The sequence below is a fragment of the Ornithorhynchus anatinus genome, chromosome 2, assembly GCF_004115215.2.
Source record: "Ornithorhynchus anatinus isolate Pmale09 chromosome 2, mOrnAna1.pri.v4, whole genome shotgun sequence".
Lineage (NCBI taxonomy): Eukaryota > Metazoa > Chordata > Mammalia > Monotremata > Ornithorhynchidae > Ornithorhynchus > Ornithorhynchus anatinus.
Genome location: NC_041729.1, coordinates 34103749 through 34117764, shown reverse-complemented (window position 1 = coordinate 34117764; position 14016 = coordinate 34103749). Strand labels below are relative to the sequence as shown.

Here is a 14016-nt window from a genome sequence, read left to right as displayed (position 1 = left end):
GCTCCCAAGCATCCCAAGTCCCCAAATCAGATCTTCCCCCTCCCCGGGGTCCCGGCATCAAGAGAAGAAGACACCTGATGGCTGTGCCCCCAGGAGCTGACCAAGAGGGAAGTGGTGAAGGTGGCACACCTGGAGGTACCCGCAGAGCTGGCAGGCCTCTTGCAGGTGGCAGCAGGTGGGTGCCAGCTTCCCAGCATGAGTCAGCCCAGACACAGGCCAAGGAGACACTGGGGGATCTAGTGAAATGGAGATATTTCTCTTGATCCAACCAGGTGGGTGGTAAGGACTGAGACAGGAAGTCTTGGGAAACGGAGAGCAGGGCGGCAGCAGAGAGCAGAGCGGTACCGGTGCCTGGAACAAATCCAGGTGCCAGGGAATGTCATCATTATCATCATTTTCATCATCACCATCATCATCAAACAGGAACTTTTACTGAGTTTCTTCAGAGGGCAGAGCTCTCTTAACTAGATGTTTGGGATACATTCAGAAGTAAAATGCATAGCCCTTGCCCCCGTAGAATGGATACTCTGAGATGCCAGCTCAGGCCTTTGACCAAGACTGGAGTTGTGAGCTGGCAGCTGGCAGTCAGAGCATGGAAGATTGGCCTCTGGGGATGGGAGCACGCCAAGGCCCAAGGGAGGTGACCTGGTTGTATTGCTGAAGACCGGATGGGCTCCGGCTGGACTATCGAGAGCAGAGAACGCTAGATCTAGAAGGGTGGGCGGAGCACAGTCCTTCCCGCCCCTCCCTTGTGTTCCTGCCATCTCTCCCCATGCCCATTCTGCCCAACCCCGTTCCCCCTTTTCCTACCTTGCAGTATTCAAGCATGCCAACACTGACCGTGTGGTGCCCATCCAAGTCCCCAAGCTGCAGGCCGACACCCAAATTGCACTGCCCTTGGACATCAACAACTACCCCATGGTGGAATTTGTGCGGGCTCATTTCAAGGTAAGGAAACTGGACTTCCAGGGAATGGGCTCAAACAGAGGAATCCACTACGATGCCTGTGGCCCCCTCCTTCCTTGCCAGTGCCCTTTCATTCATCCATTCATTCAACTGTATTTATTGAGCTCTTACTCTGTGCAAAGCACTGTACTAAGCGCTTGGGAGAGTATGGTACAACAACAAACAGACACAGTCCCGGCCCGCAATGAGCTCACAGTCTAGAGGAGGGGAGAAAGGCATTAATATAAATAAATAAGCCGCAGTCCCATCTGAGGATGGGAGGGAGGATGAATGAAGGGAGCAGTTCAGGGCGACGTAGAAAGGAGTAGGTGAAAAGGAGAGGAGAGCTTAATCAGGAAAGCCTTTTTGGAGGAAATATGCCTTCAATAAGGCTTTGAAGTGGGGGAGAGCAATCATCTGTCTGATATGAGGAGGGGAGGGTGTTCCAGGCCAGAGGTAGGATGTGGGCGAGAGGTCGGCGGCGAGATAGACAAGCTAGTGGTACAGTGAGAAGGTTAGCATCAGAGGAACGAATAATAATAATAATAATAATGTTGGTATTTGTTAAGCGCTTACTATGTGCCGAGCACTGTTCTAAGCGCTGGGGTAGACACAGGGGAATCAGGATGTCCCACGTGGGGCTCATAGTCTTAATCCCATTTTAGAGATGAGGGAACTGAGGCACAGAGAAGTTAAGTGACTTGCCCAAAGTCACACAGCTGACAAATGGCCGAGCCGGGATTTGAACCCATGACCTCTGACTCCAAAGCCCATGCTCTTTCCACTGAGCCACGCTGCTTCTCTAACGAAGTGTGTGGGCTGGGTTGTTGGGTGTCCCAAGGAGAAATGGCTTTCAGTCTGCTGCTGATAGTGGTTCCTAGGGGACTCCTGGCCAGCCTCCTTTCTGGGAAGCAGAGATTTAGAGCAGCCAGGGCCCTCCACCCAGCCTCTCAGTTCCAGGAGATGGAGACGGTGGGCCATTTGGGAGAGCCTTGAACTGAAGCTCTTCCACTGCCAGCCTGGGGACCTTCATGTGGCCCGTGGAGGCAGTGGGGAAAGGCTGCCCTTTCTGCTGAATTTGATAGTTGCTTCAGTTCTTGATTTCCCATTCACTCACTCTGAAACCTGGATTCCTCCAGGGATGAGTCCCCAGAAGGCCTCGGTCTAGTTTCTCACTGGGGATTCCCCTGCAGCCTCCTTGCCCTGGGTAACCCTGACCAAGCCCTGACTGTGCCCACAGGAGCGGGCCTTTGGGATGCTCACCGTGCCCCTGGAAGCCCCTCTGACAAAGGTTGAAGAAGAAAAGCGGCCAGAAGCCCTCAGCATCTTCAAGCTGGTGTGTCGGGGCCATCTGGGTTGTTTTTCCGGGAGCCAGAAAGGACAGGGCATCCAGGCAGGGGGAGGCGGGAGAAGGAGGAGGAAGGAAGTTGGGGAGGGGGAGAAGAAAAGAGAAGTAGGAGGGAGGAGGAGGGGGAGAAGGAGAACAAGGATGAGAAGGAGAATGACGTTTTAACTTCACCTTGGGATTTGGGAGCAGGCTCAGGCTGGAGTTTTGAATTTGTGGTTGGGGGATGAGGGGAGTTTGAGCCAGTGAAGGGGCTGGGCGGTCCTGTTGTGATGGAGAGGAATCCATGACTGTCTTTAACTTAAAATGGAAACAGATTCTGCGCTTCATGGGTGACCCCCACCTCCGCGGGGCCCAGGAAAACCTGCTCGGGAATTACATCATCCAGAAGGGCCTGTCGGTAGAGGAGTTGAGGGACGAGATCCTGGCCCAGCTGGCCAATCAAGTGTGGAGGAACCCTAATGTCAACAATGAGGAGCGCGGCTGGCTCCTCATGGCCTCCTGCCTCAGCAGCTTCGCCCCCTCCCCTCGGCTGGACAAATACTTACTGAAGTGAGTGGGGAACGGGGGGCTGAAGTGAGTGGGGAATGGGGGCACAGAGTGGGGAGGGGTGACTTTACTGAAGAGTCCTAGTTGTCAGTAGATCGTATTTATTGAGCACTTACTGTGTGCAGAGCACTGTACTAAGCGCTTGGGAGAGTACAATATAAGAGACACTTCCCTGCCTACAATGAGCTTACAATAGTATTTATTTATTGAGCGCTTACTATGTGCAGAGCACTGTACTAAGCGCTTGGAATGAACAAGTTGGCAACAGATAGAGACAGTCCCTGCCGTTGGACGGGCTTACAGTCTAATCGGGGGAGACAGACAGACGAGAACAATGGCAATAAATAGAGTCGAGGGGAAGAACATCTCGTAAAAACAATGGCAACTAAATAGAATCGAGGCGATGTACAATTCATTAACAAAATAAATAGGGTAATGGAAATATATACAGTTGAGCGGACGAGTACAGTGCTGAGGGGATGGGAAGGGAGAGGGGGAGGAGCAGAGGGAAATGGGGGGAAAAGAGGGTTAAGCTGCGGAGAGGTGAAGGGGGGGCGGTAGAGGGAGTAGAGGGAGAAGGGGAGCTCAGTCTGGGAAGGCCTCTTGGAGGAGGTGAATTTTAAGTAGGGTTTTGAAGAGGGGAAGAGAATCAGTTTGGCGGAGGTGAGGAGGGAGGGCATTCCAGTACCGCGGGAGGATGTGGCCCAGGGGTCGACGGCGGAATAGGCGAGACCGAGGGACGATGAGGAGGTGGGCGGCGGAGGAGCGGAGCGTGCGGGGTGGGCGGTAGAAAGAGAGAAGGGAGGAGAGGTAGGAAGGGGCAAGGTGACGTAGAGCCTTGAAGCCTAGAGTGAGGAGTTTTTGTTTGGAGCGGAGGTTGATAGGCAACCACTGGAGGTGTTTAAGAAGGGGAGTGACATGCCCAGATCGTTTCTGCGGGAAGATGAGCCGGGTAGCGGAGTGAAGAATAGACCGGAGCGGGGTGAGAGAGGAGGAAGGGAGATCAGAGAGAAGGCTGACACAGTAGTCTAGCCGGGATATAACGAGAGCCCGTAGCAGTAAGGTAGCCGTTTGGGTGGAGAGGAAAGGGCGGATCTCGGCGATATTGTAAAGGTGAAACCGGCAGGTCTTGGTAATGGATAGGATGTGTGGGGTGAACGAGAGAGACGAGTCAAGGTTGACACCGAGATTGTGGGCCCGAGAGACGGGAAGGATGGTCGTGCCATCCACGGTGATAGGGAAGTCTGGGAGAGGACCGGGTTTGGGAGGGAAGATGAGGAGCTCAGTCTTGCTCATGTTGAGTTTTAGGTGGCGGGCCGACATCCAGGTGAAGACATCCCGGAGGCAGGAGGAGATGTGAGCCTGAAGGGAGGGGGAGAGGACAGGGGCGGAGATGTAGATCTGCGTGTCATCTGCGTAGAGATGGTAGTCAGAGCCGTGAGAGCGAATGAGTTCACCGAGGGAGTGAGTGTAAATGGAGAACAGAAGAGGGCCAAGAACTGACCCCTGAGGAACTCCAACAGTTAAAGGATGGGAGGTGGCTACTATTGATGGTAATTGACAATAGTTTTGTGGACCCAAAAGTGACAGGTACGTTACGCAGATTACACAACTTAACATAAGGATGTCATATAGAGCCTTTGCGGAAATCTGTACAACCTCTGGCATTTCCCGGAGCGGAAAATCTCTGAATCCTCCCCTGCAAATTTACTCTGGAGTTGTTGGGTCCTGCCTCCTGCCCCCTGTGCAGAGATTGGGTCTGACCAATCAATCCATAGTATGATTGAGCACTTACACCATGCTGAGCACTGTACTAAGCACCTGGGAGAGTATGAGACAGTAGTAGACCCAATTTCTGCCTTTTTTATGGTATTTTTTTAAGCGCTTACTATGTGGACAGCACTGTACTAAATGCTGGTGTGTAAATACAAGCTAGTCAGGTTGGACACAGTCCCTGTCCCACGTGGGGCTCACAGCTTAATTCCCCATTTTATAGATGAGGTAACTGAGGCAAAGAGACAGAGAAGTTAAGTGACTGGCCCAAGCTCAGCCAGCAGACAAGTGGAGGATTAGAATACAGGTCCTTCTGACTTCCAGGCCTATCTGCTATCCACTAGGCCACGCAGCTTCTAGGAGACTTCAAGGAGCTTATAGTCTAGTGGGAGACAGTAAAATAAATTGAAGGGAGAAATGATAAGGTTTAAAGATATGGACATTAGTGCTCCAGGGATGTGGAGGTTTTTGGGGAAGATGTGAGTAGCCAAGGGCTGGAGTGGCAGTAGAAGGAGGTTATTGGGTGGGGAGATGAGAGATTCATCAGGCCAAGAGAGACTACATACATAGACAGTGATGAGTGTCACTGTCAGGAAAATAAGAATGAGAAGCGCTGGTTTAGGTATTCTGCTGAGAGATGAGATACGGACAGTTGACCTCAAGAAGACTTTTCCAGTCCTCGAAATCTGTAAATCTTGTCTTCGGCAGTCTAGGAAAGGCAGAGATGAAGGGGGAACTCAGAACCTTTATTGATATATAATGTACTCTCCCAAGCGCTTAGTACAGTGCTCTGCACACAGTAAGTGCTCAATAAATATGACTGAATGAAGTCATGGTTGTTAGCGGTACCTAGTGGCCAATTGACCAAAGCACAGTGCCCTCCAGCAGGCTATCTTGAAAAGCAGAGCTGTCTGAGGGACAACATTCATTCATTTATTCATTATTTATTTTCTAGATGGTACTTATTAAGGGCTTACTAATTGCCAGGCACTCTATTAAGCACTAGGATAGATAGAAGATAATCAAGTTGGACACCGTCCCTGTCCCTTCACATGGGACTCAAGCCTTTGACTAGCACAAGGCCCTTTTTCATTATTCTGCTTTGAATGGTATTTAAGTGCTTACTATGTTCCAGGTATTGTACTAAGCATTGGAGTTGATAGCAGACTAGGTTGGGCAGGGTCTGTTTCCCTTGTAGGGCTCACAATCTTAATCCACATTTTATAGATGAGGTGCAGAGAAGTTGCAGAGAAGTAATTTGCCTAAGGTGGCAAAGTGACAGAGTCAGGATTAGAACCCAGATTCTCCGACTCCCAGGTCTGTGCTCTTTCACCAAGGCTATGCTGCTTCTCACAAAACTCTGAAATAACTCCCAAGGAAAAGCCTCCTGAGGGAAGTTTTCTCTATTTGCATTGATCTCTCCTCTGCTCCCTATTCATCCCATGCCCTCTGACTTTCTGGGCACAGACAAAAGAGTCTCACTTAACCTCCTCCAGCTGTCATGGGCTGTGGTTGGCAGAGTCCTGGGATTGAAATTCAGGAGACCTGGGTTTGCTGTGATTCTGGGAAAACCAGTTCACTTCTCAGTACATCAGTACTGCCCCCAGTCTGAGCTGAATCAGCTGAGCCTCCTATTTGGAACCAAGTAGCCCGGCTCCTTTCTCAGAAAGGCAACCTAGGTTGTTCTCAGGTGAGACAAATTGATGTCACTGACTGTTATTTTAAAATATCATTGTTATTGTTATGCAATTGTTGGACCTAATCATTACTAAGTCATTTGATTGTAAGTTCCTTGGGAGTTTAGACCTTGATTTCTGTTTCTGTTGCATGCTCCTGGTACAGTGGCCCTCATGTCAGTCAGTACATTCTGGGGATGATGACACTGTCATTATACTTCCTCCTCCCCCTCTGACCCTTTCCCCTTCCTGACCCCCTCTCCTTCCTGGCCCCTTCTCTTCCCCAGTCATCTCTCTTCTTCATCCTCCTCCCTTCCGCAACCTCCTTCCTTCCACAGTCTCCTCCCTTCCCAGTCTCATTCCTTCCACGGCCTCCTTCCTTCCCCAGCCTCCTCCCTTCCCTGGTTTCTTCTCTTCTCCAGTCTTGGCTCTTCCCTGGTCACCTCTCTTTCCCAGTCTCCTCCCTTCCCCAGTCTTCTCCCTTTTCCAATCTCATCCTTTCCCCAACCTCCTCTTTTCCCTGAGCTCTTGAGCTCCTTCCTTCCCAAGCCCCCTCCCCTCCCTCTCTTTTTAGTCCTAGTTAGCTTTTCGTCTGCCTTCTTTCTTGTCTCTCCCTCCATCCCAGGTTTGTCTCTGATTACGCTCACGACGGTTACAAGGCGGTGTGTCAGCATAAGCTAATGCAGGCCATGGCCAAGGGTCAGAGCAGGCCCGGAGCTGCCCGCACCTACCCCCCGACCCTGCTGGAGTGGACCGTGAACAGGGAGAGGGCGAACATGGCCTTGGACATACACTGTTTCAATGGTAAGCTGGGAGCACAGGAGGTCCTGGAGGGGCGAGGAGTGGGAGAGATGCCCTGAGGAAGAGCTGTTAGGCTCAGGACTGCCCCCAGCCAGTCCATGGGTAGCTATGACTGACAATGAAATGTGAAGCCTGTAGGCTGGGCTCAACCCCTGACAGACTCTGCCTCATCCTGGACTAGTAGACCTGCCCCACCTCGCTTTGTGGCCAAAATGCAGTCTCTGGGGAGCCAGTGAGCCCTTCATGTGCATAGTAGGGAGGGGTGACAGGTTCAGGGAATCCTCTTCTTCCCCTTTGCCCTCCGCAATCTCGAGGGTAGAGGCCACACCCCCACCTCTTCTAGCATTCCAAAAGGCTCAGCAGAGCATTAAGAGAAGCCATAGCAGGGCACGTGGAGAGTTTCTGGGTTCCCCAAGGGTGGCAGAGAGGGCTGAGGCAAGGCCAGGACTTGCCCCAAAGGGGTCAGTGATAGCCCTCTGCCCCTTTTCTCCACAAACAGAGAGGGGAGAGTCTGTGTCTCCCGGTTCGGGGCCCGGTGGGTACCATTTCTAAAGTTCATTCTAGCACCCACTGTCTTCCAGGAGACCAGTTTACTTGTCCAATCCATTCCTGGAGCACAGGAGAGGATGTGGCCGGAGACATCCTCAAGCACAGGTAGGAAGGGGCGGTCGGTTGCACTCCTCAGTGCTTAATTCATTGTGAAACTGCACACAGTCACACTGTAAGCCCTCAGTGAATACCATTCACTTTGATTGATTTCCATCCTCCTGCATGCAAATGGTGACCAAGAGATCCTGGTCACCACGCTAACAGGTCCCCTAAAGGGGGCTGTTGGGAATTTGGGGAGAACTGGGTAGAAAGACACTTCCGGGTCAGGGAGTCTCTTTATTAAGGACAGGAAAACTACCTGTGTATTATGTGAGATTGAGTCTCTCCTGGTCTGTCCACTCAGCCAGGGAATGTTAGGTTAAAAAGCCAGAAGGAGAGAGAGAGAGAGAGTGTGTATGTGTGTGTGTGTGTGTGTGTGTGTGTATCTGCTAAATTACCTTGGGTCTGCTCATTTGCATACTATTTCATAAAAAATTTGCTTACTCAGCCCAAGAGGCCCTCGTTCCAAGTATGTGAAATACAGTACAATTAATTTAGTGTCACCTCCTGTTTTTGAATTCCAACCTGACGCCCTGCAACACAGAATGGATTTTTAAACCCATCAATCTAATCACATCCTGGATTAGGGGTGGCAGACGGACCTCTGAGGGAGACAAACCTGAGCCGCAGCTGCGGCAACCTCAGCAGCAACCACAGCATTTTTTTGAGAGTCCTCCACACTGTCCCTGCTCTCAAAGAACTTAACAGCCTGTGGGAAAGACAAGGGGGCCTGCACTGTCAAGCACACAACAGGGAAAAGAATAAGAGACTAGAGACCAGCGGCAGAAACAAAAGGGGGAGTGGTTAAAGAATTAATGTATAATACACATGAGATAGTCGTAATATTTATTAAGTGTTTACTATATGCAGAGCAGTGTATTAAGCGCTGGGAGAGAACAGCCAGATGGGAATTAGACACTATCTCTGTTCTTCGGGGGCCTCACAATTTAGAGGGCTACTGCCCTGCTCAGGTGAAGGCTAGCGCCTTGAATTTGGACTGCACTTTTAACGTCTCCAAGTGCTTCACCTCAATTATCTCAGCCGGCTAATGCAGTGGTGGAACCAGAGAGGTGGGATTAATCAGAAAATGCCACTTGGAACTTTGGAAGGGGGCCTTGAAGATGGAGGAAGGATGGGATTTGGAGATTACCACAGCGGGATAAAGGTATGGTGTGGACCATATTCGTGTTACGTGTGAGCTTAGCTGGCTTGAGGCTCCCCTGCAACCAGAGGCTTGGGGTCTCTAAGAGCAATCTCTAAGTCTCCTGGGAGGACCTAGGTCTCGTAGGGGGTGGTCCTAGGGCTAGTTCTCTTCCGTGTCTTCACTGATGACCTAGGTGGAGGAGCCCAGAGGGTGCTGATTAAATGTATTGTGGATTCTAAATAGGGCAGGGTGGCTGACATTTTGGAAAACAGGAATGACGTTCCAAATGGCTTCTATAAACTAGCAGAATGCTTCTGCAGAGAGAAAACATTCAATGGAAACAGTGTGAGACATGCACGTAGGGATAAAAACCAAGTGACGTCTACAAGCTCGGGAGAGATGGGCAAAGTACAGCGTCTCAGAAAACCTGGGGGTGGAGTCAACCACCGGCTGATACAGTGCTGTTTCTGAAAAAGCAAAACGGTCCTGGCAGGGTAGATTAAAAATAAAATGTCATGGTAATAATAATAATAATAATAATAATGTTGGTATTTGTTAAGCGCTTACTATATGCAGAGCACTGTTCTAAGTGCTGGGGTAGATACAGGGTAATCAGGTTGTCCCACGTGAGGCTCACAGCTAATCCCCATTTTAAAGATGAGGTAACTGAGGCACAGAGAAGTGAAGTGACTTGCTCACAGTCACACAGCTGACAAGTGTCAGAGCTGGGATTCAAACCCATGACCTCTGACTCCCAAGCCCGGGCTCTTTCCACTGAGCCATGCTGCTTCTCTGGTAGTATGGTAGTAACAATGAAAATATTAATTGTGGTGTTTAAGTGCCTATTCTGTGCTAAGATCTGGACTATGAAAGGAATAATCAGATCAGGCACAGTCGGTCCCTCACAAGGGCTCACAGTGTAAAGGGAGGGAGAAGAGGAATTTAAAGCCCATTTTACAGATGAGGAAATTGAGGCAAGGAGAAGTTAAATGACTTGCCCAAGGTCACACAGTGGGCAAGGGACAGAGCCAAGTGTAGAATGGGGATTACAGAAATCAGAAAACACTCCTTCTCTACTGTGCATTGGTTTGGTCCTTTTGAGCCAGTTTTTCAGAGGCTGATGGAGAAGTTGGAGAGGGCCCAGGGAACAGTGGCAAAAGCAATTAAGATAAGGCCAATGTAGAAAGGGTAAAGGAATGTGTGTCCGTGAGTGTGTGTTTGGTGGGGGTGGGAGGATGGAGGGGTTAGTATTTAACCTGGAAAGAGAAGTCCAAGGGGTGAGTCTTCAAGACTTCGAAGTATCTAGTTGTTTTCCCAAGTCCGTAGAGGACCAAACAAGGAGAAATGAGTTTGAATTTCAACCAGCGTTAGGCGTAGGAAGAACTTCTTGAGGAAACAATGGAGTAGACAACAAGGAAGTTGAGGAATAATAATAATAATGTTGGTATTTGTTAAGCACTTTCTGTGTGCAGAGCACTGTTCTAAGCACTGGGGTAGATACAGGGTAATCAGGTTGTGCCACGTGAGGCTCACAGTTAATCCTCATTTTACAGATGAGATAACTGAGGCACAGAGAAGTTAAGTGACTTGCCCACAGTCACACAGCTGACAAGTGGAAGAGCCGGGATTTGAACCCATGACCTCTGACTCCCAAGCCCAGGCTCTTTCCACTGAGCCACGCTGCTTCTCTATGTGTTGAAATCTCTGAATGAAGTCTAGGCAACCACACCCTGGATAGAGCACAGTAGTAGTAATAATAATAATTGTGGTATTTGTTAAGGGATTACTAGATGTCAAACACTGTACTAAGTGCTGGGGTAGATATTAGGTCAACAAGTCCCACATGGGGCTCGCAGCCTAAGTAAGAGGGAGAACAGGTGTTGAATCCCCATTTTGCAGGTGAGGGAACTAGGCACAGGGAAGTGAAGTGATTTGCCCAAGGTCACATCGCAGGCAGTTGGCAGAGTCAGGATTAGAACCCAGGACCTCTGACTCCCAGGCCTATGCTCTTTCTATTGGTCATGTTGCTTCCTGGAGGCAAAGGGCCCATCTGGCCAATTCCCACCTACTGCTCCCCCATTAGCATCTAAGCTCCTTGAAGGCAGGGAATGGGCTACGTGGTTGTCTTGTTCTTCCCAGGTGCTTAGTACAATGTATCGCACCCCTTTCCCTCTTCATTCTGGGGTTTCCTGGGGTGGGGGATCTCCCAGAGGCTACTGGGCTACCTGTGAGATGCCCTGTCCTGCTGGGAAGGGAGCAGAGAGCAGGCAGGGGGTTGAAGAAGGTAGGGGATGGTTGATGATGTCATAGTATGGGGATAATAATCATTATTATTATGCTATTTTTTTCATAAAAATAATTATGTTAAGTGCTTACTATGTGCCAGGCACTGTCCTAAACACTGAGGTGGATACAAGCAAATTGGGTAGGACACAGTCCCCATCCCACATGGGGCTCAGGGTCTCAATCCCCATTTGACAGATGAGGTAACTGAGACCCAGAGAATTGGAGTGACTTGCCCAAGGTTACACAGCAGATAGGTCAGGACAGGGTGCGGCGGGGCTGGGTGCTCGCTGCTGGGGCCCGGGCCGTCGGCCGGCCCTCCCGCCCACTCTCCGCCATCCGGCAGGGGGATGACCAAAGGCTGGAGGGGCTGGACGGTCTCCCTGAAGGACGGTGCTCAGTGGGTGGAACTGGCGGGCCATGACTACATCCTGGACCTGATCTCTGACCTGGAGCTGCTGAGAGACTTTCCCAAGCAGAAATCCTATTTCATCGTTGCCTCCGAGGGAGCGGAGCAGGGCCAGAACAGCACCAAACTGTAGGTAGCTAACCAACGTCCCCTGCCCTTGGCACGTTCCCCATCCTGGCATCTCTCCTTCACTGCTTCTCTCCACCCCTCGCTCTGCCCCTCCCAACCTACCTTCGTGCCAATCATGTTGGCTTCTTTACTCCCACCAGTGGCATGGGGGCTGGGGCCACGGAGTTCTCCCCTCCCCATCCTAGGCTGTGGGGGAAGGGGAGAGAATGGGGGTGGCATTCCAAGAGGGGAGTGCTCATGGGGTAGCCCCGCTTCTCCAAGGGGTGGGAAGAGGTCCAGAGCGCCCAAAGTGACGGTGTCCTTCTGCTTAGAGCCTGGTTGCTTCTCCTGTAGGAAATGTTCATTCTCATTCATTCAGTTGTATTTATTGAGAGCTTACTGTGTGCAGAGCACCTGTACTAAGCGTTTGGGAGAGTACGATATAACAGTAGGCACATTCCTTGCTCAAACGAATAGCGTCTGGGTCTAGGCCACTTGTGGTTATACCTGCCCCTCAAGAAGGAGTTCTGAGGCATCTCAACCAGTTCCCCTCGAACCTATGGACGTCCCATTCACCTCAGGTCTTTTCAGGGCTGCCCCTTTAGGCCTCAGAGTCCTGGTCTCTGGACCAGCCCCTGCCACTCCCACCCACGGGGCTTGTTCCACCGGTCGACCACGTGGATACCAACCATTCGATCCGGGGGGGTTGGAACCGTGGCACAAGAACCCCTGAGCCGTAGGCTCCGCCTTCAGTCCTCACTGGAAGGAGTGTGGGGGCGGGGGGTGGGAGAGGGATGAGGTGGTGTTTGGGAATTTGATCTCGGCAGGTGGGTCCCCTCTCTCTCCTTCCCTTTCCCGCAGAGTGTTTGGGAACGGCTCGGACTCAGATGAGGAGCTTCCCGCCCTGCCCTTGAGGAAGGGCCCTATCTTGGTGTCCCCGCATCTGCCTGACTCGAATGGCTACTACAGTCATGGTGAGCCATCCCCACCTGGGCCATTATTACCTTCCAACCCTGGGCATCAAGCTGTAAGCTCATTTTGGGGGGTGTTTTTTTAATGGTATTTGCTAAGTGCCAGGCACTGTATTAAATGCTGTGGTAGGTACAAGCTAATCAGGTTGGACACCGGAGAAGCAGCCTGCCTTAGTGGATAGAGCACAGGCCTGGGAGTCAGAAGGATCTGGGTTCTAATCCTGGCTCCAGCATATGTCCCTATCCTACAGAGGGCCCTCAGTCTTAATCCCCATTTTACAGATGAGGTAACTGAGTCCTTTGGAAGTGAAATGACTTGTCCAGGGTCACACAGCAAACAAGTGGTGGAGCTGGGATTAGAACCCAGGTGTATATGAATCCCGGGCCCATCCTCCACCCACTTGGCCAGGGAAGTGTCTGCTAACTCTTTTGTATTGTACCCTTCAAAGCACTTAATACAATGCTCTGCACGTAGTAAGCACACCGTAAATACCACTGATTGATTGGTTAGGCCCAGGCTGCAGTCTCGGACCAGCTGCCCTGTGACTGAAGCCATCTTGGCCTCCCTTCCATCCCCAGCAGATTCGGACAGTTTCAGTGATCACCCACCAACCCAGAAGGGTCTGGATCGCTACCTGGACAGCCTCTTTGACCCCGTCCTGTCCTATGGAAATGCGGTAAGGCCCAGGGCATGGTGAGGGGAGGGTATCTTTTGGGGAAGGTCTATTACTCCCTGCCAGATACACTCATATTCCTTTCCATCACAGCTGCTCACACAAATATAAGCATTTCCACTCAGGGAGGCTTCTACACAACCACTCACTCTTGGATATTCCATCACTTATCCCTTTTTTTATGGTATTTGTTAAGCACTTACTATGTGCCAGACACAGGACTAAGTGCTGGGGTAGATACAATCTTATCAGGTTGGACACAATCCACGCTCCATGTGGGGCTCATAGAATTAATCATATTTTACATATGAGGTAACTTGTAGCACAGAGAAGTGAAGTGGCTTGCCCGAGATCACCCAGCAGACAAGTGGCACAGCTGGAATTAGAATCCACGTCCTTCTGACTCCAATAATATAATAATAATTTTTAAACACTGTGCGTCAAGCACTGTTCTAAGATCTGGGGTTGATACAAGCTAATCGGGTTGGTCACAGTTCCTATACCACATGGGGCTCACAATCTGAATCCCCAATTTACAGATGAGGTAACTGAGGCACAGAGCAGTAAAGGGACTTGCCCAGGGTCATCCAGGAGATAGGTGGTGGAGCCAAGATTAGACTCCAGGCCCTTCTGACTCCAAGAATAATACTAATAATGCTAATGATGGTGTTTGTTCAACCCTTACTACTT

At 50.7% G+C, this 14016-nt stretch overlaps 1 protein-coding gene across 1 annotated transcript in view; it reads left to right on the top strand.

Annotated features, from left to right (window-relative positions):
* Nucleotides 1-14016, top strand: part of MYO15A (myosin XVA) — a gene marked incomplete at its 5' end in the record, with an annotated part of 100506 nt that overhangs the window by 41649 nt on the left and 44841 nt on the right. The window contains 9 exons of the mRNA XM_029058290.1: nucleotides 94-175; nucleotides 818-948; nucleotides 2186-2281; nucleotides 2607-2842; nucleotides 6914-7092; nucleotides 7671-7743; nucleotides 11511-11702; nucleotides 12543-12655; nucleotides 13232-13329. Coding sequence (XP_028914123.1) covers nucleotides 94-175; nucleotides 818-948; nucleotides 2186-2281; nucleotides 2607-2842; nucleotides 6914-7092; nucleotides 7671-7743; nucleotides 11511-11702; nucleotides 12543-12655; nucleotides 13232-13329 — 1200 coding nt within the window. The remainder of the gene's footprint in view (nucleotides 1-93; nucleotides 176-817; nucleotides 949-2185; nucleotides 2282-2606; nucleotides 2843-6913; nucleotides 7093-7670; nucleotides 7744-11510; nucleotides 11703-12542; nucleotides 12656-13231; nucleotides 13330-14016) is intronic.